This window comes from Pipistrellus hanaki, assembly GCF_964339955.1.
Source record: "Pipistrellus hanaki genome assembly, chromosome: 18".
Lineage (NCBI taxonomy): Eukaryota > Metazoa > Chordata > Mammalia > Chiroptera > Vespertilionidae > Pipistrellus > Pipistrellus hanaki.
This window is the reverse complement of record NC_140520.1, coordinates 37198125-37218810: the sequence shown is the minus strand read 5'-3', so window position 1 is coordinate 37218810 and position 20686 is coordinate 37198125. Positions and strand designations below refer to the sequence as shown.

General features: G+C 51.0%; 1 protein-coding gene and 1 long non-coding RNA gene across 3 annotated transcripts in view; both read left to right on the top strand.

Annotated features, from left to right (window-relative positions):
* Window positions 1–376: 376 nt before the first annotated feature.
* LOC311612355 lies at window positions 377–4195 on the top strand. Its single transcript, XR_014793280.1, has 3 exons — window positions 377–539; window positions 1776–2069; window positions 3814–4195. It is a non-coding gene; the product is annotated as an uncharacterized lncRNA (long non-coding RNA).
* A 2133-nt stretch (window positions 4196–6328) lies between these two features.
* The window catches only part of MPZL1 (myelin protein zero like 1), a 29213-nt gene continuing 14855 nt past the window's right edge, over window positions 6329–20686 (top strand). For both annotated transcript variants that reach the window (XM_084867153.1, XM_084867152.1), the window contains exon 1: window positions 6329–6555. In XM_084867153.1, the coding sequence (XP_084723279.1) occupies window positions 6465–6555 (91 nt within the window). In that variant the 5' untranslated portion in view covers window positions 6329–6464. The remainder of the gene's footprint in view (window positions 6556–20686) is intronic.

The window sequence follows — 20686 nt, the reverse complement described above, 5'->3', positions numbered from 1 at the left end:
TTTTTCTTTTTGGTAACGCACTGTCCTCAGTCTGTCCTCTCTGTTCACCCAGGAACCCCCAGAGCAAGGCCCAGTCTGCATACAACACCGGGTACTGAGATGGGAGGGAGGGGGAATGAATCTGACCTAGACCTTAGATCCCGGTCACCTTTACGACCGCATGCACCCTCAAAACTTAAAACAAGGGGCAACTTTTGAATGAAAAATGAAAGGCCTGAGGAAAGTTCATTCCTGGTGATTTAGTGATTGCAAAATGCAAAGGGAGGCATGCCATCAGCCTTAGAGAAAGGATCAGTGAGGGAACCTCAGAGAAATGTTTTTCCTAAAAGTAGCTGAAACTGTCGTAGGACGTTAGACTGGAGTCGGGGGGGAAAAAGACACACGTTTCCAGTCAGAGCCAAGTTTCTGTTCGGGTCAGGACGTGGGGTTCAGGGGCGACGCCACTCTGCCCTCCCTGCCTTGGGGGGGCTGCAGTCCATCAGGGCCTCACCCACAGGCCGCCTGCAGGCCCCGCACAGCCAGAGGCCGCCCGGGTGCAGGTGAGCGGACCGGGCGTCCCGCGGCCCCGGAGGGAAGGCTGAGCTGGAAGAGGCTCCGGAAAGGGGAGCCTCTGCCCTGACCACAGGCCGCGGGGAGGAGGGGAAGGGCCGGGGAAGAAGGTGCCGCTCAGGCTAAGGCAGACCAGGCCATGGAGCCCAAGCCGGACCCCCTCCGCTGGGCCCGGCCTCCGGGTCGGTCTCCTGCAGCCGGGTTGGGGGGCGGGGTGGGGATGTGGGACAGAGGTCCTTACCACTACCGCCGCTCCTCCCCTCTTCCTTCGTCCACTCCTCCCCTCCCGTCTTTCTTCTTCCCCTCCCCTCCCCTCCCTCCTCCCCTCCTTTCTCTCTCCCCCTCCTCCCAGCTACCAGAGCACCACCTCTGCCCCCTCCTCCGCAGCACAGACCAGCTCGGTCTCGGCGGTCCCTTCCCCAGGCCGCCTCTGGCCCGTGGCCTCCGGAGGGTCCTAAGGTCTCAGGGCCCGCCCCCCCTCTTACAGAATGGGGGCACCAGCAGCACCCCCGGGCCGATTGCTGTGACTGCCCAGTGGGCTCCATGCGTTCAAAGAGCTTAACAGAAGGCATAGCCCACCCTGCACGTTAGGGGAAAGCTGGCTGTTGATTCTTGGAGATTTTTCTTCCCATCACTTTCCGAGCCGGGAGAAGGGTGTCCCTCTCTCGCCCTCGTACCCAGACCCAGCCACCAGGGGGCACCGGGTGGGGCGGGCCCTGGTCCGGGGGCGCACTCAGGGTGGTCTCCGGGGAGAGTGGGGGGACCCCCCACCAGGGGCGAAAGCTGGGGGCGGGGAAGCCCTGGGCGGCGAGCTCCCCGCAGCCCGGCGCCGCCCGGAGGCTCCGCCCGCACCCGCCCGGCCGGGTTCCAGCGCGCGGGCCCCGCCGGTGGACAGGCCCGGCGATCCGGGCTCCGGGCTCCGGGCGGCGGCCTCCCGAACGGACCGGGTGCGGGCGGCGCGAAATGAGCGTCGGGGCGGGAGCGCCGGGCGGCGAGAAGGTCGCCGGCCGCCTCGGGGTGGGAATGAAGCGGAAGGCGGAAGGAGAGGGGCGGGGTGAGGCTGAAGGGACGCGCCTCGAGCCTGTCAGCCGAGAGCGGCTCGTTGGTCTAGGGGTATGATTCTCGCTTCGGGTGCGAGAGGTCCCGGGTTCAAATCCCGGACGAGCCCAGGCTCTTAATTTTTTCTTAAACCCATAAATTAAAAGCTTTTTTTCTTTTTCACTCAGGCCATTTAGCGGTTTATATTCAACAACTCCAGCCCAGAGATCGAACGTTGATCACCGTAATCTTGCAAAGCAGGGCATCGAAGGAGGTCGATTCGTACAAAAATATATGATTGCCTTGCGTCCGAGAGTGAGGGATGACAATTGCTTATAACTCTTCAAAACACACGTGCTTGCAAAAGAGACGCCTCGTGCAGAATCCGGGGGCACCTCAGCCCCTCCTAACCAGAGCAGAGGGCGCCTGAGTTAGCAGGACCCACGCCCCACAAGCGGTGGACGTGCCCGGCTTGGGCGAGGGTAAGGCTCCCCCACCCGCAGGCTGCCCAGGTCGGAACTGTGCGCCCGCAGCGTTCGCGCTGCACTCCGGAGCTGGCCGCGTCTGTAATGTTTTCATGTTACACCTTTTAATGGTATTTAAATGTAAAGTGCGCTCTCAGTTCAGAAAGCCTCATCTTCGTGTTTTGCAACAATACGTATTTATAAGATGTATTGACGTAGTCTAAAGGCAATTTACTTAGAAATTGTTAAATTCTTTAAGGAAGGGGGGAAAAAAGCGGGCTCGTCCGGGATTTGAACCCGGGACCTCTCGCACCCTAAGCGAGAATCATACCCCTAGACCAACGAGCCGACGTGCTGCACTCTCGCCTCCATGACAAAGGAATGTGAAGCTACTTAGTCCCGCGCCCCCAAGCGGTTGTTTTTATAATGGTGTTTATCTTTAGCTGTTCTCAATACTCTATAGTCGGTTTTCTATTTTATTTTCCCTTTTGATATTTGCAAATCAGTGACACAAAAGAAAACGGTGTCGTTGCTGGTGTACTATTTACCTCTTATATAAAAAGACATGATTCTATGTATATCCGTGATTAACAAATTGCATGCGTGTGTGGCAATGCCTGTGGCAGCCAGATTCCAGACTCTACTGAGTTCTGGTTGTTGGAGTTTCCAGTAACAGCCGAATGGTCTGCTTCTAGCCCCTGTTTGTTATCGTGGTGTTCAAAGCACCATCTTTCCAGCCTTGTGAATTCCCATCTCTGTTTTCACTCAAACTGTTCTCTTCAGCTGGAAAATCTCTTTTCATTTGCAAAAACCCCAAACTCTAACCTTTCCAGAAAGAAAAAAGATACTTTAACAGATTGAAACCAATTGTAGTGTCTCCTTTAATCACAATTTGCTGGAGGCTAAGACTCCAACACCGACACTGAATTCTGTAATTAGCAACCAATTTTATAATTGGTTATAATTGGTGCCCAATTGTCCAATATCTTTAAGGCTTGGCTTACTTATTATATATAAATTTTTAAAATAGTGTTGAGGTTTATGCTAGCAAAGCCAGCACTCAATGAATAATTGCTGAATGACTGTAATTTATTCCAAATTCATTAACAATGTAAATGTTGGTACTTGGACAATCGGTAATTATGAAGTGTCACTCTAGCAATAAGTAGCCAGTTAGGAAACAATAAATAGTGTGACTAATCTAAATAGACCTATTCATTTATTTTATTTCAGATGACATTCATTTGTCAGCTTATTCATTTGTTCCCTGGCTCGTTTATTCAACAGACACTTAGAAGCTCTCCGTGCCAGACACCTTTCTCCCTGTGGTCTGACACCAGTAAATCACAGCACGGAGTTTTACCATTCAGCCCCGCCCTGGTTTTATTTGAAACTGTCCTCTGCTTCCCTTCCTACTCTCTCCTTCTTCTTAGAACTCAAGGCAAAGAGGATAATAAATGCACTTTTAGATGTTAATTAGTTCTAGAGGCCCAAATAGTTTACTCCCCAAACCTAACAAATGTGCCCTGAAAACTTAAGTTTATATTTCCCCAGAATGAGGAAACTACAAAATAGAACTTACGTAAAACAATGTAACCACCTCAGGTTTCTGGAAACCCCAGTCTCTCTGGACATTAAGAGGGCTCTGTGCCCTCCTTTCCCACCTGAACTTACTAGAGTTGATCATAATTTTTTCTTTTTTCTTTTTCTTCCTCCGACTTCTCTCTAGTGATTGAAAGAGAGTTTGCTTTTTACTCTGCAGGCTCCCCGAGAGGATCTCATTTGCCCCTCACAACAGAGATGCAGGAAGACTAACAGCAACAAAACTCAAGATGTCCAGTGCCTGTCGTGGTGAGAAACGTCTCCTGGGTCGGAGGAATGCGTGTGCCCCCTGACCCCTGCAGGAGCATCCTTCCCGGGGAGGGGATGTGGGACAGAGATGGTTACAGGGCACAGGCAGACAGGGTCTCCAGGCACAGCCAACAAGGAAGCCTGGTGACCTATCTCCCACGACAATGAGCCCGTCCCAAGGACCCCGTGACTCTGGTGGCCCAGCGGTGCCTCTGTGCCCAGAGACATCAGAGCCAATAAAGCTCTTTCCGGTTTCCGAACATTTTAAATAAAAATGCAACCCTTCTCCTGGATTCAGATGTTCTTTCTACAGCAATATCAATGAAACGGATTCAGCTTCAGGCCACCCTTTCTCCGTGGGGTCTGGCATTCACCTTTTTCTTTTCTTTTTTCTTTAAGGTATTCTATGTGTACATATCTTACCATTACTGGCATTCACCTTTAACTCTATCTGATCCAATCCTGTGTTCCAGGAGCCTCTGGTTATCACTGCCCATGCGCCACAGCCACCCAGTTCTGTCAACAAACCTCAGAACACATGGGGGGAGGGAGTGCCGGTGAGAACACAGAGCGTGGAGAGGATTCCGCCACAGTCTCGAAGATCCGCTGGAAACCTGGGTGCCTGTCACCCTCTTCCTACTGTCCCGCTCATTCCAGCTCCAGAAAATCCTGCTCAGATGCATTCCTCAGCACCAGGTGACCCTGAGTGTCCCTTCTCTTATCTCTGGGAAGAGAAAGCAGAAGCCCCAGAGGTTCCCAGAGGTTCTCAGTGTGGACTGGAGGGAGCAGGCAGCCAGTGAGACCAGGGCCAGGCACAGGTAACTACCTACCAGCCAGAGGCCTCTGCCTGTGACAACAAGAATTATCACTGATTCTGCGGGGAAACTCTCCCCAAGCAGCCAGTGCTTTCAGAGGTAGCCGCCCTTCAACAGGGACCTTTCTGACCTTGCTGGAGTCCTCCTCCCATCCCATGTGCGGCCTCCACTGCTCCAGCTGGAAAGAGGCGTGTCCCGGGCGGAGGAGGAGGTGTCTGAAGCAGGAGGGTTGTGGACGATCCTCAGACGAACAGTCATGAATGGAGTCAGGGGTTTTGATTTTGTTTTTTCCATTTACTGTCTTGACAGAGGGTCAGAAGCTACCCCGCAAGGAGAGCACAGTGAGAACACCTGGCCTGGCGTTCTGTCTCTGCAACCTCTCCAGACTGGCTCCGCCCACACTCACCTATCCCTCCGACCAGCCCCCACTTTCTCCGCCGGCCGGGCATTGCTTATCGATGTCCGGGCATTGCTTATCGATGGCCTGGCATTGCTTATCGCGGAAGCCTGTGCTCCGGTGCACGCTCGCTTTCTGCCGCGGCCTGAGCTGACCTGCGGGGCCACCTGCGGGCCTGGCCCGGAGGCTCTGCCCGGGCCCAGCGCCTCGGCTTCTGCTCAGCCCAGGCCCGGGGTTTGGTCCTGGACACCGGGGAGCCGGGGGCGCCCTTCCCCACTCCCGCTGGGGAGCGGCCCAGCTTCCTCGATGCCCTTCTCTTGCGGAATCTCACCACCCGCTGCATCCCGGTCCTGCCGCTCTTTCTGCACAGACTCCCCAATCTGTCCCTCTGCCTCCCGCCTGGGTTTCGCCCGCATCCTCCTGTCTGTGTCCCCCTTCCCCTCGGTCAGCTGTTCCGGGGCCCCCTCCGCACACTCAGTCCCTCCGGGCACCCGGGGCGCCGGGCCCGCTCCGGCCCGGGGACCGCGCTGGGCGGGCGGCGGGGAGTCCGGGGGAGGAGCGTCCCCATCCGCTCTCATTGACAAACGGAGGGGCGTTTTGTAGGTAAAAGCGACCCACACCCCAAGCACCTCCCTTTGTCTCCAGGTGGCGGGAGGGTCCCCGGTTCCCGGCCCCCCTCAGGCCGAAAGGGGCTCCCCAAGGGGAGTCAGCAAGATGGAGCTTCTCCAGCCCGCAGACCCCTCCATGCAGCCGCTCAGGCATCGCCCAGGCCGCGCGGGGGACCGGCCTGGGGCAGGGCAAGGTGGGGGTTGTGGGATCCCTGAAGCGGGGTGTCTCCCGCCGCACCCCATTAACTTCGTCACCGAACTGCCGCTCCCTGACTGAGGCTCACAGGAACCCACAGGGCTGGCCCGGAGGCGGGACCCCGGCCAAGGCCCCCGGAGGAGACAATGGGGACCGGGGGCTGGGACCTGAGGGGCGGCGAGGACCCCGGCGGGGCCGGGCGGCGGGGCGGCGGGGGGGCAGCCGCGGGCGGAGGGTGCGCGGTGCCGGCCTCCCCTCCGGGACGGGAGCCTGGGTGGGACCCGGGAGGCGCGGCCTCGCCTGACCAGAAGGGGTGATGGGCAGCCTGTGCCCCCCAATAGCGTCTTTCCCGCGGCGCGGAGCCGACCAATGAGCGGGCGGGTGGGCGGGGCCGGCCGGGGCGGGCGGCGGTGGCGGGGCCGCGAGTGGGGGCGCGGCGCGGAGGTGCCCTGGGCGCGGCGGTGGCGAGGCGGCGCCCTGCGTGGAGCGGAGCGAAGGGCAGGCAGCCGGGCCCGGTGCGCGGCCGCGGGGCTGCAGCGGACGACGATGGCCGCGCCCGCGGGGCCCGGGGCGGAGACGGCGACCCTGGACCGCCGGCGCTGCCTGTGGTCGGTGCTGGCGGCGGCGCTTGGGCTGTGTGAGTGCGGCCGGGCGGGCGGGCGGGCGGGGCCGGGGCCGCGGGCTGCGCTCGCCCCTCGCGGGGAGCGGGCCCTGCGCGCCGGCGCCGGGGCGGGGGCCGGGCGCGGCGGCCGGGCGCGGCCTGCGCGCGGGGCGGGAATCGGCCGGCGGGGAGCGCGGCCGCGAAGGCCGGGGGGTGCGGCGCCTCCCCCTCCTCCGCCCCGGGTCCCCGCGTGCCGGGGCGGAGGGCGCCTACCTGCCGGGTCCCGGGGTCGCGGGGAGCGGCCCTGCTCCGCGCCGCCGCCGCCGAGCCCCCCGAGCGAGCGGTGGCCTGGGCGCCCGGGCCCGCCTGGGAGCCGGGTCGGGAGCCCGGGCTCTGGCTCCGCACCTTTGGGGAGTGGCAGGCTTCCCACCGCCGGGCCCTTTGTTGTCGGCTCCTTTTTGGGTTTTCAGAGGCGGTTTGCTTGGCTTTGTGCGTTTTCTTCCCGCTTCCCCGGCCCGTGTCCAGCCTCTGATGGAGGAGCCCGGGTCCCCGGGCTCACCTCCGGAGCCTGCGGGGCGCCGGGGGAGATGCCAGGAGGGGGTTCGGGGTGAGGATGCAGGGACCCGGGCATGCCACTGAGGCGACCTGGCTGAGGAGACTTTGCTCAAATCCATAGTCTTTGGTCCAATGGTGCCAAACACAGTCACCCTAGTTTGAGAAGACATGGGACATTTTTTAGTTTTAAGCACATTTTTCTTTTCTTTTTTAAATCAAATGTTTTTCCTTGACAAATGTTATGGGTCAGACTTGGGGGAACCTCTGCCTCGGTGTGCGGATTGGATGGTGGTTTTGTGGGGTGAAATCTCAGAACTTGCTGCCGCCCCAGGATGTGCTTGAGTAATGGTGACAGAGGCCAGCTCCTAAGGAGCACACACTTTCATTTCTTTTGTTCAGCAAGAATGCCAGTTGCATCATGAATACGAGTATCTGAATACTAGTTTACTCATTACTTTCTTTCACGGAAAAAAATTTTTTTTTTAAGTCCTTAACGTAATTGCCGGAACCAGGAAATACAGAATTAAAGCAATGATTCCAGGGGCCATAAAGTATAATTGTAAAAGTTCCCCCACCCTCTGGAGGCTGACGGATAAGATACAAATGTTTTCTTCTGAGACAAAAAAAAAAAAAGGTTAAAAGTGTGGTGTGTTTTTTTATGTTGTTTTGGGGGATTTCCTGGGGGTGGGGGTCGGTGATGGTGGTGTCATTTGTGTTTTAAGACAAGTAGGAAATAGCCTAAGTCTGAGGTTTACCAGAAATCTGTGTGCTTCAGGCAGAATTATGCATGGGAGGTCAGACATTGCTATAGAGGACAAGGCAGTGGGCTGATCTTTAACCCAGGGTGTTAAAAGTGGTAAAACTGAAAAATCAAAAAACTTAATCTTAGTGGATATTTATACAAAAAGATAATCAGAGTAATAGCGACATACAGCTTGGCCATACCTAGCTGTTCCGTAATGAAAGATGCATGCTGGTATGGGAAAGTCAGCAGGTGTTGTTCTTAGTTAATTTTAGAAAAATACGCTTTCTTCTTGCCTGATCATGGATACTGTATATAACAGTTCATGTCTGGTGGAAAACCTTGTTGAGCTCGAGCCAGGTTCAGTTAGTCAACAAACATCATTAAGCGCCTTTTATTTAGTAAGCACCAAAAGTATTGTATTTAAGAAGCTGATTCCTGCCCAGAGGGAGAAGCAACGTAAGAAGTCTCTCGATAATGGTGTGCTCTTAGGAGAGTCATCACTTCAGGCGGAAGTTCAGGCCCGGGGAAAGGTAGATGGGGAACCTGAGTAGATATGAAAGAAACCTCCCTACCTCAGCCTGGGAGTGCATAAGAGTTGGTGGTAGTAGGGGCAGGGCAGCCAGCCAGAGGCACTAACTCACAGAGGACCCTGCTGGCCACTCCTGAGGCTGGACTTTGCCCTCACGTCTGTAGGAAGGAGGGCTTTCTCTGTCAGGTGTAAAGGCTGGGTCAGAGTGGGGTGAGGCTCACCAGAGGGCAGTTGTAATAATCCAGAGGAAGGTAAAGCCCTGAATGAAAGCAGTGGGATATGGGGAGAGGACATTTACATGAGCCAATTAGAAAATAAAATTGATGGGGCTTGTGGATTTGATTTGCCGAGGACTTGGAAGAGGGAGTGTATGATAGTCCTAGGGTTTGGGGTTTGGGAAGCTGGGTGTATTTTTGGAAAACGGGGCTTTTCCCAGAGGAAGAATATGGGATGAGGGATGGGAATCTGGGAGTAATAAGATGACGGAGTTACTTTTGGATACGTTGAGTTTAAGCTGCTGTGGAAACATCCCAATAGAAATGGGCAGGAGACAGCGGGAGGTGGTCCTGGGGGTGAGAACATTCTGGTTGGAAACACAGATGGGGGAGACTTGAAAACTGTGGTTTGCGCGGATGAGGTCACCAAGAGATAGTGTCCTGACGGAACTAGCAGGGGCCAAGCACAGAGCTAGCCCCCGGGAAGCGGGCTGGATGGCTAAGAGAAGAACCATGGGAGAGTGTGGTGTCTTGGAAACCAAGCGAGAACGGAGTTGCAAGGGAGAGCAAGTGGTCAATGTCAGATGAAGGGACCCTGGGTACCATAGGGCACACTGGCTTTTGCGGTTGGAACGTCTTTGGTAACCTTGGGTGGGAATGAGCACAGAAGAAAAAGAAATCTCAGTCATTTGCACCACCCATTGCAAAATATGACAGCGCTGTCTGTCTGGTTGCTCAAGCCAGAAACCTAGTCCATCCTTGATTCCTCCTTATCCTTCATCCTCCACATCCAGTCAGTTCTCCTACCTCCAAAATGCACCAGGAATTCACCCACTCCTTTCTCATCAGTGGTCCACGCCTAGCATTTCAGTCAAAATCCCTGCCATTTTTACCTGTATTACTGCGCTAGTCTCCCAGCTGTGTCCCAAGGACCTCCTCTTGCCTCTTAAAAAAAAAAAATTAATCCTCATCTGAGGATATGTTTATTGACGAGAGAGAGAGAAAGAGAGAGAGAGAGAGAGAGAGAGAGAGAGAGAGAGAGGGAGAGAGACTCAGTTGCCTCCTGTGAGAAAGAGAGAGAGAGAGAAACACTCAGTTGCCTCCTGTATGCATCCAGACCAGGGATCCAAACCACAGTCTAGGCACGTGCCCTGAATGGGAATCAAACCCGAAACCTGCTGGTGTGCAGGATTCTGTTCTAACCAAGGAAGCACCTCCTTAGGACCCCTCTGATTCTTTTGAATCCATTCTTCACACAACCGCAAGAATTATTTTTATTAAAATGCAAATCAGATCATGTTGCTTTCTTGTTTAAAATCTGTAAACAAGAAACCCCTTTCCATTTCACTGCCGCTGCCATCCCCTCCCAGCTTTTCCGCCTGCCTGTGGTGGGCTGGTGGGCTGTGTGATCTGTTTCTGCCTCCCTCTCTGACTTCGCCTGCTGCCTCTTGCCCCTTCCTGCCATCTTTCTGCTCTCTGACTCATTCCCACTTCCTCCTTCGCACTTGGCGTGCTCTTCCCCCAGAACTGCCCAGTTCTGCCTCCTCTGCATCTTTGGCATAAATGTCCCTTCCTCTGGGGACCTTCTCCAACCACCTCAGCCAGAAGAGTCCCCGTTGTCATTTCCTGGCCCCTGGCTTTCTTATTGTAATTTCTAACTCGTCTGTTTTTCTTTTCCTTTTCCCTCCACTAGAATCAAGGATGGACCCATGGTTGTCTGGTTCATAGAAGTATCTCTAGTGTTTGCTTCTTCACGTGTATGATAGATGCTCATAAGTGCAGTGTTTGCTAAGTGGCAGGGGCTGTAGACTTGTCTTGGTAGCAGTTTGTTAGCAGTTTGTAATATGGAGTTAGAATGATTGTTGGCACTCAATAATTGTTTATTGGGAGAAAGAGTATTTTTCCCAAGTGTGATTTCATGCATTATCTGATTATTTTCATTCTTTACCATTTCTTAGTTCTTCAGAGACGTATAGAATGAATGAACTAACATTCTCTAACTACTTTAGTCACCATAGCTTTGAAATGACTAGTTATTTCATAATTAAATTATTTTAATATATATTTATTGATTTCAGAGAGGAAGGGATAAGGAGAGAGAGAGAGATAGAAACATCAATGATGATAGAGAATCATTGATTTGCTGCCTCCTGCACGCCACCCACTGGGGGTCCAGCTTGCAACCCAGGCATGTGCCCTTGACTGGAATCCAACTTGGGAACCTGTAGTTTGCAGGCTGACGCTCTATCCACTGAGCCAAACCATCTAGGGCTTAAATTATTTTATTATGTTTGTAGTAGCAACTAAGTGTTTTATCAGTAGGACTTTTCTATATTAAAAATATTTTATTTAATCATCACTGGAGGAGTGAGAATATTTTTCCATTGATTTTTATTTATTGATTGATTTTATTGATTTTATTGATTATGGTATCACATAATTGTCTTCATCCCCCCATTCCCATCCCAAACCCCTCCCCACATATGCCCCCACCCCCTTGTTGTCCATGTCCACTGGCTAGGCCCATATGCATGCACACAAGTCCTTTGGTTGATCTCTTCTTCTTACCCCCACCCTCCCCTACTTTCCCTCTGAGGTTTGAGAGTTTGATCGCTGCTTCTCTTTCTCTGGGTCTGTTTTTGTTCATCAGTTTATGTTGTTCATTATTTCCTCTAGATGCGTGAGATCTTGTGATCCAAGAAATACCCTTGTAAGAACCGAAACTGAGACAAGCCATAATGGTTATGCTGAGGGGCCAATGAATCAGTCTGTAGTGAGTTTCTTTCTGGGCCAACAGTTCTTTTGAGTCCCAATTTCAATGTCAAACAGTTCTTTCCATTGATTTTTAGAGAGAAATGGAGGAGGGAAGGGAAGGGAGAGAGAAGAGAGAAATATAGATGTGAGAGAGACAGATCAATTGTTTGTTTAGTGAGAGAGGAAGGGAGAAGGGCAGATATAAACACTGATGAGAGAGAAACATCAATTGGCTGCCTCCTGACTGCCCTCTATTGGGGATGGGGCCTGAAACCTAGGCATGTGCCCTGACTGGGAATGGAGCCAGTGACCTCTTGGTTCATGGGTTGATGCTCATCCACTGAGCCACATTGACCGGAACCTACTGAGTTTTAAAAATGTGATTTCATTGGAAAAAATTAATATACACAGTTTTTTTACAAATTGTATTTCTGCCCCCGCCCCCCGCCATCTAGAAAATGCTGATGTACCTGCTAAATGTTCCTTACCTTCCTTTCTATCCCCACTGGGCTGTTTTCCTTCATTCAGTTGCATTTCTCTGCATGATTAGAATCTGCCAACTGGAGCCTGAAGGCATTTTTATTTAAATTGTATCTTTTATCTGAGGGTTTGAATTCTCCATGTAAGTACATACATCTCAGGTGTCCCTAAACCTTGGAAAGATTTTACTCTTGCTTCTAAGACCACTGGTGTCATTTAAAAGAGAATAAACGGCTTGCTTTGGCATAGAACTCATTATAGATGAGTTTGGTCTTTAACCCCCATCAAAGGGCATCTCTCTATATAAAAGACTAATATGCAAAATGTCCCCTCGGGAGTTCAACCAGGAGACCCGGAATTTGACCGTTTGCTATGATATGCACTGATCATCAGGGGGCGGTGTGGAACGAAAAAAGGCCCCAACTGACAGCTGGCAGCAGGGGAAGGAAGGCCCGATCAGCCCTGATCACTGGCCAGGCCTAGGGACCCTACATGTGCATGAATTTCCTGCACCGGGCCTCTAGTTTAATGATAACTAGAACCATCTCCTGAGGTCTCAGGTAGCTGATGGCTACAGATCTTGGTCCCTAAGACTTGTGTGAGCAGCATGTCTTGAGTGATGTTCCTTCCTGTTTTTTCCACTTATTTTGCCAAGTGGTTTGACATTAGCAACGCCCTGGAGACAAAACCAAAGCCCTTGAATTTTGGGCTCCGTAGGAAGGCGGAAGTCAGTTGGCTTTGTGACCATTCACAGTGTCTGAACTGAGAAATTATCTTCATCTCCTGGGACATTTATATCTGTGCCCTTAAACCTCCTTATTTATTCATTATCTTTTTGAATGCATTTGGCCTCTGTACTATTTTATTCACTTATAATTTCTCCTTGGTTCCATTAGGCCTTTATCCAGGAACGGAAGGATGACTTTGTTGATATATTCTCCTTTATTAATTTATTGTTTTTTCTTTTTTTTTGTACAAATTCTGAATCTCTTTAGAAATGGCAAGACTTAGTAATACCCCTGGTCTACTGTCAGGGCCTGTAGCTGGAGTAGTTTTCTGGTAACTGTGATACTTTGAGTCCCTTTCTTAGGTTTAACTAATTGGGATTAGAAATGCTCCGTGCCTTTGCTGAGCCTCAGTTATTGTTGCAGATAAGATTGCCCCAAAGAATGAAACCAGGACCTGAGTATTGTGCTGTAACCATTGAAACAAACTCTGCTCAGTTTACAATTAACATTTTCTATCCTGGGACTCAGATTCTCACTCTGCTTTGGGATCTGGGCAGTTTGTTTTATGCAATTTAGAATCATTTTTTAAAAATGCTTTTCTCAAAATTAAGAAATGTATTCCTTTCTCTTCAAATATTAAAGAAGACAGTGTGGAATTATGTAAATTTAACATAAACATGAGCTATTTCCAGATAGCTAAATGTAGATGTAGACACAGATGATTCCATCCATCTATCTATCTGTCTATCTATATTTCTTTTTTTCAGCCAGGTGTAACTCCTGTTTCTTAGCCCATAGGAATGTGGACATAAAACTAAGTTAGTGCTGTATCTTTTCCTCTTCCCTCATTTATTGCATGCTTACTATGAGGCAAGCCTCTGCTAAATAATGTATATGCATATCTCACACAGTCTTTAGCAGCACTGTGCGATGCTGAGTGTTGTTGTTAACGTCACAGAGGAGGACACTGAGACTCAGGCAGGTGGTGTAACTTGTCCCAGGTCACACAGCTCGTATATGGTAGGGTTAGGCCCCTCCTCCAATGTATGTGCTTGCAACCACTCTGCTATATTGTAGAATTTCTCTTTCCAAGTCTCCAACCATGTGGAGGAAAGGCTTCTGGACACCTTCAATGTCTACAGAGAGCCTTTAACTGCCCCAGGCATCCACCCACTTCTTTCTTTGTGTGGTGACGACCTCTATGCAGGGAACCCAGGCCCTGCTGCTGCCGACTCCGCTGACTCTGCTGGGGCGGCGGGTGGGGGGTGGAGGGAAGCTACCACATCAGAGCCATCCTCACCACCCAGAGCTCTGACTGCTCCTCAGGATGTTAATAGTGGGGTTCCTGCAGGTTCTTCTCTTTCTTCTGCTGCTCCCTCTGGCTAGGACCAACCTGACTCCATTGGACCTAGTGGCTGACACCATACTAGACCCAGGAGGCAACACCGCGGACCAAGCCACTGAGCCTCACTTCTCCTCAAGCTTTGTATGTTCCAAACCCATGTATACGTGTATATCCCCTTTCCAAACAGTGCCTTCTTGCCTCCCCCTCTTCCTTCCCCCCTCCCCTCCCTGGCCATTGTTCTCAAAAACACTCAGGGGTGCCCACTTCCCACAGGATCCGGTTCCAACATCTCAGCCTACATTTTCAACTTTCAACTTTTCTTCTGCCCCAGCCCAGTGAATCTACATAATTCATGTTTACACATCATCCGTGTTTTTCTCTCTGCAAAATGCCCTTCCTGTGTGTCAATCTTGATTCTTCTCAGTTCCAGATGAAATTCAAGCGTGTTTCCTATAAAACAGTCCCTGACCTCTCCGTTTCCAAACTTAGGGGAAGCTTTAGCAGAAACTGTTTTAGGGAAGAGAAGGTGTAGACAAGAAGTGACGTGCAGACTTGAGCATGTGCTCACTCTTTGGGGGTCTGTTGTCCTCCTGCCTCCCGGGGACACTCAGTGTCCGCTGGGGACATTCCGTGGATGCGTGCGTGTTCGCACCGAGTGTCTGAGTCTGCACCCCCACCACACCCAGCATTCGTTTGCTGTCCAGGAAATGAGGTGCTTAATGGATGCTCTCTTTTTTGTTTTATTGTAACCAAGCCTGTATCCCAGCAGGAAGGGGCCAGTTTCTATTCCTCCCATATTTACCCCCTGTGCTCGGGGAACATTTGCACTTGAGCTCTCCCCAGCCGTGATAAGTTGGTGCTGGCGAGTCTGGACTCTTTGCCAGGTTTTTCTAAGAGCCACAGAATGCTTGACTGGGGTTAGGTGTCCATTTAAGGGCACGTTGGTTTCTTACATTTATTTTAGGGGGGAGAAAGGTGTTACACATTCCATTAACCATAACTTCCCATTGTAGGAATCCTAAAAATCCAGCTGCTATCAGTCTGTTTACTCCTCACATGTCCTTGGAGAGCTCTCTGACCACCAGGAAGTGTACTGTGTGTTGGGCACACAAAGGCCAAGTGAGATGGAGTTCTCCCCTGAAGGAGCCGGAGCCTCGCAGGGAGGCTGAGGTGACTGAGGAGCAGGAGCAGCACCAGTGCCCTAAAGACTGCCTCTCCCTGAGGGAGAAGAGGCGGAGGCGGCCGGGAGACACTGAGCCCTGGGACGAAGAGGTGGTCAGACAGGGAAGGCTTTGCCCATGTTTGGGTGGGGTCGTGGGATTGTGCAGAATTTCAGAGGTGGGCTTCCTTCCAGGCCCAGAGAGCACTCGCATCCGTGCTCAGAGGTAAGCCCCTTGCGTGGCATGTTGGGGGAAGGGAGCCAGCCGCCCCCAGCTCACCAGCCGCAGCCCTCACCTGTGCGGAGCAGGACATGGGCTGCCCCATCAGAAGGCCTGGCCTGCCATGCTGAGGCCTGGGCTTTGTGCAACAGCAGGGAGCTTTCAGCCTGGCTCTGCAGAAGGAGTTGGCACGGGTGCATTTTCATTTGATTGAGAGGTTGTCCAACGGAGAGCCAGGTAGTAGCCACGGCTCTGAGAGCGCCTGCCTGTGGCTTGAAGAGGATGAGGCATTTGCTCCCTTCCGTGTAGTTAAACTGGGCTTGGCCTTCCCCCTCCTCCGGCTGCCATTGCAGCAGGTGCTGCCTTCACCCCCTTCCTAGACTTGAACTTCTCAAAAATGAAGCAGAGCACTGCTGTTCAAGCTCTGGTCACTAGATTCCTAGGGGTGAATGGCAACTCTGCTTTAGAGCTTTCAGATGTTTGGTGTACATTTCTTTGGTTCCTACGGTGTATTTTTTAAAAATATATTTTTATTGATTTCAGAGGGGAAGGAGAGAGAGAGGGAGAGAGAGAGAAAGAGAGAGAGAGAGAGAGAGAGAGAGAAACATCAATGATGAGAGAGAATCATTGATTGGCTGCCTCCTGCCTGGCCCCTACAGGGGGATGGAGCTCGCAACCCAGGCATGTGCCCTTGCCGGAATCAAACCCGGGACCCTTCAGTCCACAGGCTAATGCTCTATCCATTGAGCCAAACCAGCCAGTGTTTTTTAACCATTAAAATAATAATAAAGAACAACATGCACAGATATGAAGTTCTACACATAATCCAGCTGCTGTGGAGATCACTGCCACATGAACTCCCGCAGCAGGTTTAGGACGAAGCAGGTTTAAGTTTGTAAATGTGTGATTGATTAAGAAGGTAGAACAGCACTGCCCTCGTCTTTGGAAAAAGTCAAGTCCACAGATGTACACTAATATGTATTTCTAAAGTCAACATACCTCTTGGTAACACTCAGTCAAATGCCAGACAAACGCGGCTCATCGGCCTCAGCACCATCTCATCACTACATCATAAGTGAAGTCCTGTCTCTCTTTGGGGTGCTGGATGGTGGTTGCAAGTGTAGAATCACCTGATGCTCAAGCCACGCCCCACACGAATTAAATCAGAAACCCTGGACATACGGACAGGACCCAGGCATCAGTATGTTTTTAATAGACTTTATTTTTCACAGCAAAAATTGAGAGAAAGGTTATGTATACCATATACCCAGACCCTCCCTCCCCCTCCCACACACACACAACCTCTCCCATTAGCAGCATCCCCACCGGAGTGGTCCATTTATTACAATTGATGAACCGTCACTGACACATAATCCCCCAGAGCCCATCATTTACATTCAGTTACTGGTGTGCACTCTCTGGGTTTGGCCAATGTCTGATGCCATGTACCTACCATTACAGTAGCATATGGAGTCTGTTCAGCAGGCACCACTCTTTACTTTTAAAATATATATTGGAGAGAGAGATAGAAGCATCAATGATGAGAGAGAATCATTAATTGGCAGCTTCCTGCATGCCTCACACTGGGGATCAACCCCACAACCCAGGCATGTGGCCTTGACTGGAATCGAACCCGAGACCCTTCAGTCCACAGGTCGATGCTTTGTCCACTGAGCCAAACTGGCTAGAGCAGGCGTCACTCTTTTCCATCGCTCTCTAGATGGTCCCCATGCGCACCCAAGCCGAGAGCCCCTGTGCTGCATTGTAGTCTGGGCCTTATTCATTACCATATGTTCTGAGTGCCGCTTGCCTGACTTGGGTGGGACAACTGCCCGTCTTCTCTGTACGCTGGGTTCCCCTCGAGATTCTGTTTGAACAAAGGATTCTGTGAAAGCTGCATAATCAGCTCGTGAAGAGCACTGGTCTTTGGAGTCGGAAGGTTCTAGATTGAACTGTTTGCTCCATGTTTGCTGGATAAATAACTCAGGCGAGTTCCTTGGCCTCTCTGAGCGTCTGTGAATGCGTAACACCCAAACGTGTTGATGAGAAAAAATAAATGTACCCCAGTGAGCACTCGTCTGCAGTGGTTCCCCGTTGCTTCCTTTGTGAGGTGAGGAACGTCCTTCTTGCCAGGTAGGCGTAGCCTTTCCAATCTCTTGTTCTGATATTTCCTATTGGTCTTTCCTGGTTTGGATTAACTTTGGGTTCAGATATCTTCTGATGTATAATAAGCCTTCTGATATGATTTGAGAGCTTGGAAAAATAGATCTGAGGTCCACTGGCCTTTGGCTTGAATAGAAACATGCCATTTCGACACCTGGGAAGTAGGAAACATAAGAGCTAATATTGTCCTGTTATGTATCTGATATGCATGCCCCAGAGCTTTCAACATGCTGAGCATAACCCGTCAGAAGTAAAACGATCCAGTTTCTTACCAAAGGCTCTGTATAATTTTCGTCCCTTGCTGAGGACGGAGAACTGTGCGGACAGGACGCAGATGACACGGTTCGGGTTGGCCCCCCCTGTGGCATGCGCTGTCTGCTTGACTGGAGATCTTGGCCTTGAATGGGAGTCCTGGCGCCCAGGTCACCGTGCTCAGAGGCTCATGTACTTGTCCCCACAAGACTGCCGGTCCAGCCGGGGCAGGGCGAGTCCCAGTGTGGTTGGGAAGAAGGAAGGGCTGACTGAAAACAGGAAAGCGGTGGCCGGGAAGAGAGGCGCACAGCACACACAGAGGGCAGAGAGCAGCAGCAGGGCTTGCGGGAGTCAAGTGACTCGCTCAGTGACTGGCCTGATTCAGGACCTCTTGAATCCCTCTCATTGGAGAAACAGAAAGGTCTTTGTTGGTGCAGAAAAGGTTGCGGATGGAGAGGAGGCCAGCTGGATGTGGATCAGGGGGACGGAATGGACTCTGAGAAGAACTGGGTAATCCTGGGTATTAGGAAAAGTACATGTGTGCTTTTCATTGAGCATTTCAAGAGATGCTCTCCTTTGGGATGCTCTCATCCCAATAGGAAGGTGATGGAAGAAAGTCAGCTAAGCCTCCCGTATGGGAGTGTCAGCATTCAAACTCGACGAGGAATCTCTGCAACACCATGTGTTTGGGGCCATTATGGCAAAGCTATTTGTGGTGGAGCAAGTATAATTTTTATGGCTGAGCCCATCTGAGTATGGTGAGTTTCATTCATTCATTCATTCATTCATTCATTCATTCATTTTTTCTGACTTTTAACAAGTGTGTGTTGAGCACGCTGACGAAAGGCATGAGGTAATGAGAAGAACATGCTGGACAAGGCGGACGTAGTCCCCACACTCCTGGTCATTCCAAGCAGAGTGAGGGTGCCCTGATGGGGGCTAAGCTGGATGGGGGAGCACAGCTCAGGGAGTTTGGGGCTGACACTGGGAGGAAGTCACTTCTGGAAGGAAGGAAGGGAGCCCTGCTCTGGGAGGGTGGACCATCTCCTCAGTACCATCAGCAGTGGCCACACCCCAGCCTGGTCATGTGCTGATGGCTTTCACTGGGCATATGCAGGTTAAAGAAGCAAATTACTGATATCTTCTGTGTTTAAAAAAGCAGTTTTAGTATGGAAAATGAAATATATTAAAAATAAAACATATACGGAAAATGTGATTGAGTGTAGGTATGGGATATGTATGTAGAGTCGATGGAGGAATATTAAAATGAGCTCACAGGCCCTGGCCAGTGGCTCAGTTGGTTGGAGTGTCCCATACACCAAAAGGTTGTGAGTTCCATTCCTGGTCAGGGCACATACCTAGGCTGCAGATTTGATCACCTGATTAGGTTGTGTATGGGAGACCACCAATTGATGTTTCTCTCTCACATTGGCATTTCTCTCTGTCTTTCCCTTTTTCTCTAAAATCAATAAAAAAGTATCCTTAGGTGAGGATTAAAAAAACCCCACAAAGCTTGCCTGCTGCCATTCTGACCTAGGAAATTGCGCATTATTCTCAGTGGTGCCTTTTCATCCTGGCCCCCCGGCTGCAGTCATGACCACTGGGTGAATTTTGTGCTTGGTGTTCTCGCTGGTTCCTCTCTTTTCATGTGATGTAAGAGGTCATGTCCATGCTTGCACCAGGAGACACTGCCGTCTCACCTCCCACTGTGTACCAACACCAGACAGACAGGCTGGAGCGCTATTTTTAAATATTGTAAATTGCTTTATTGGACTCTTTTAAGCAGGTGAATATACTGGTGACATCAAAGTGCTTTCAAAATTTTTCAAAACAAAAGCCTTCTTTTCATCTCAAGGAGAACCTTAACAAGTCTGTGAACAGGATGAGGTTTTGACAAACCAGGGAACTACACGGGCCCAGCAGTGACAGGACCAGGAATTGCTCCCATGAGAACAGTTTCCAACCCGCATCTGGGCCGTGAGAGTGTTGATTCGCTCTAGCAATGCCTCTCCAGTGTATCTCAGATGACTTCATGGTGTGAGAGTTTGAGTTCACTTAGAGTAAAATCATCTTGACAGCAGCGTTGGGAGGCGTTACTTATATTATATCAATGCAATCATCTAAAGTACAGGACAGACCCTGTCCGAATAGCCTCTTGGGCAAACCAGCCTGGAGTGTGCTTTTGTCGTTGTGGCTGGGATGGGTGTTGTTTTGTATTCTCCATTTGCTTCCCCCTCCTACTTCCCCCCAAACTGTTTTGGTTCTCCATCCAAAACAGAAGAACATCAACTTCTGGGTTTGATATTTGACCCCTGGTGAGTAGATTTCTCCAGGTTTTTGATTACTTATCTAATAATTTTCAGGCTCTTCTCATTGGGCTCTGTCTCCTCCACGAAGGGCTCTTTTCGTTTGTTTCCTTCCCGTCAACTCCAGAGGCCAGACTCCTTCCTCAGGGAGAAAGTGAGCTCAGCTCCTGTTGCCATGGTGAAGCGTGTGTGTGAGTTAACATATACCTGGAATCCAGAGTTGTCGGGATAGGAAAACGTTGGCATATCACTTCATCTTCTCATTTCATTTCATTTCATTTCATTTCTGTTTTTATTCCTGAGGCAATTGGTTCTTCCGGGATTCAACACTTTCCCTGACATCTGTGGGTTGTTAAACTGAAGCTTTTGTATTTTTTGCAGCGATTGTTGCCACTCTCCCCTGGTTACTAATTCTTCAGCCTACAAGAAACCTATTTACGCTCCTATTCAGGCCAGTTCCAATGGCAGTGCCTGGAGGATGTAGGTTAGAACAATAGTTTCTCTACATCTCAGCCTTCTTTACATCTCTGTGTTAGCCAGCCCCTGAAAACTCTCACAACTCTGAAGAGGAGCCCTCTGAGTTGCACAGTGAGCTCCGTGTGTATGTCTGTTACTCCCGAGTCCCGCAGAGAGAGTCCGGACAAAGCACACCGTTCCCCTTGTTCGCAGGCCGGCCAGCTCCTCCTTCCGGGCTGCGGGGGATGTGGTCCCAGAGG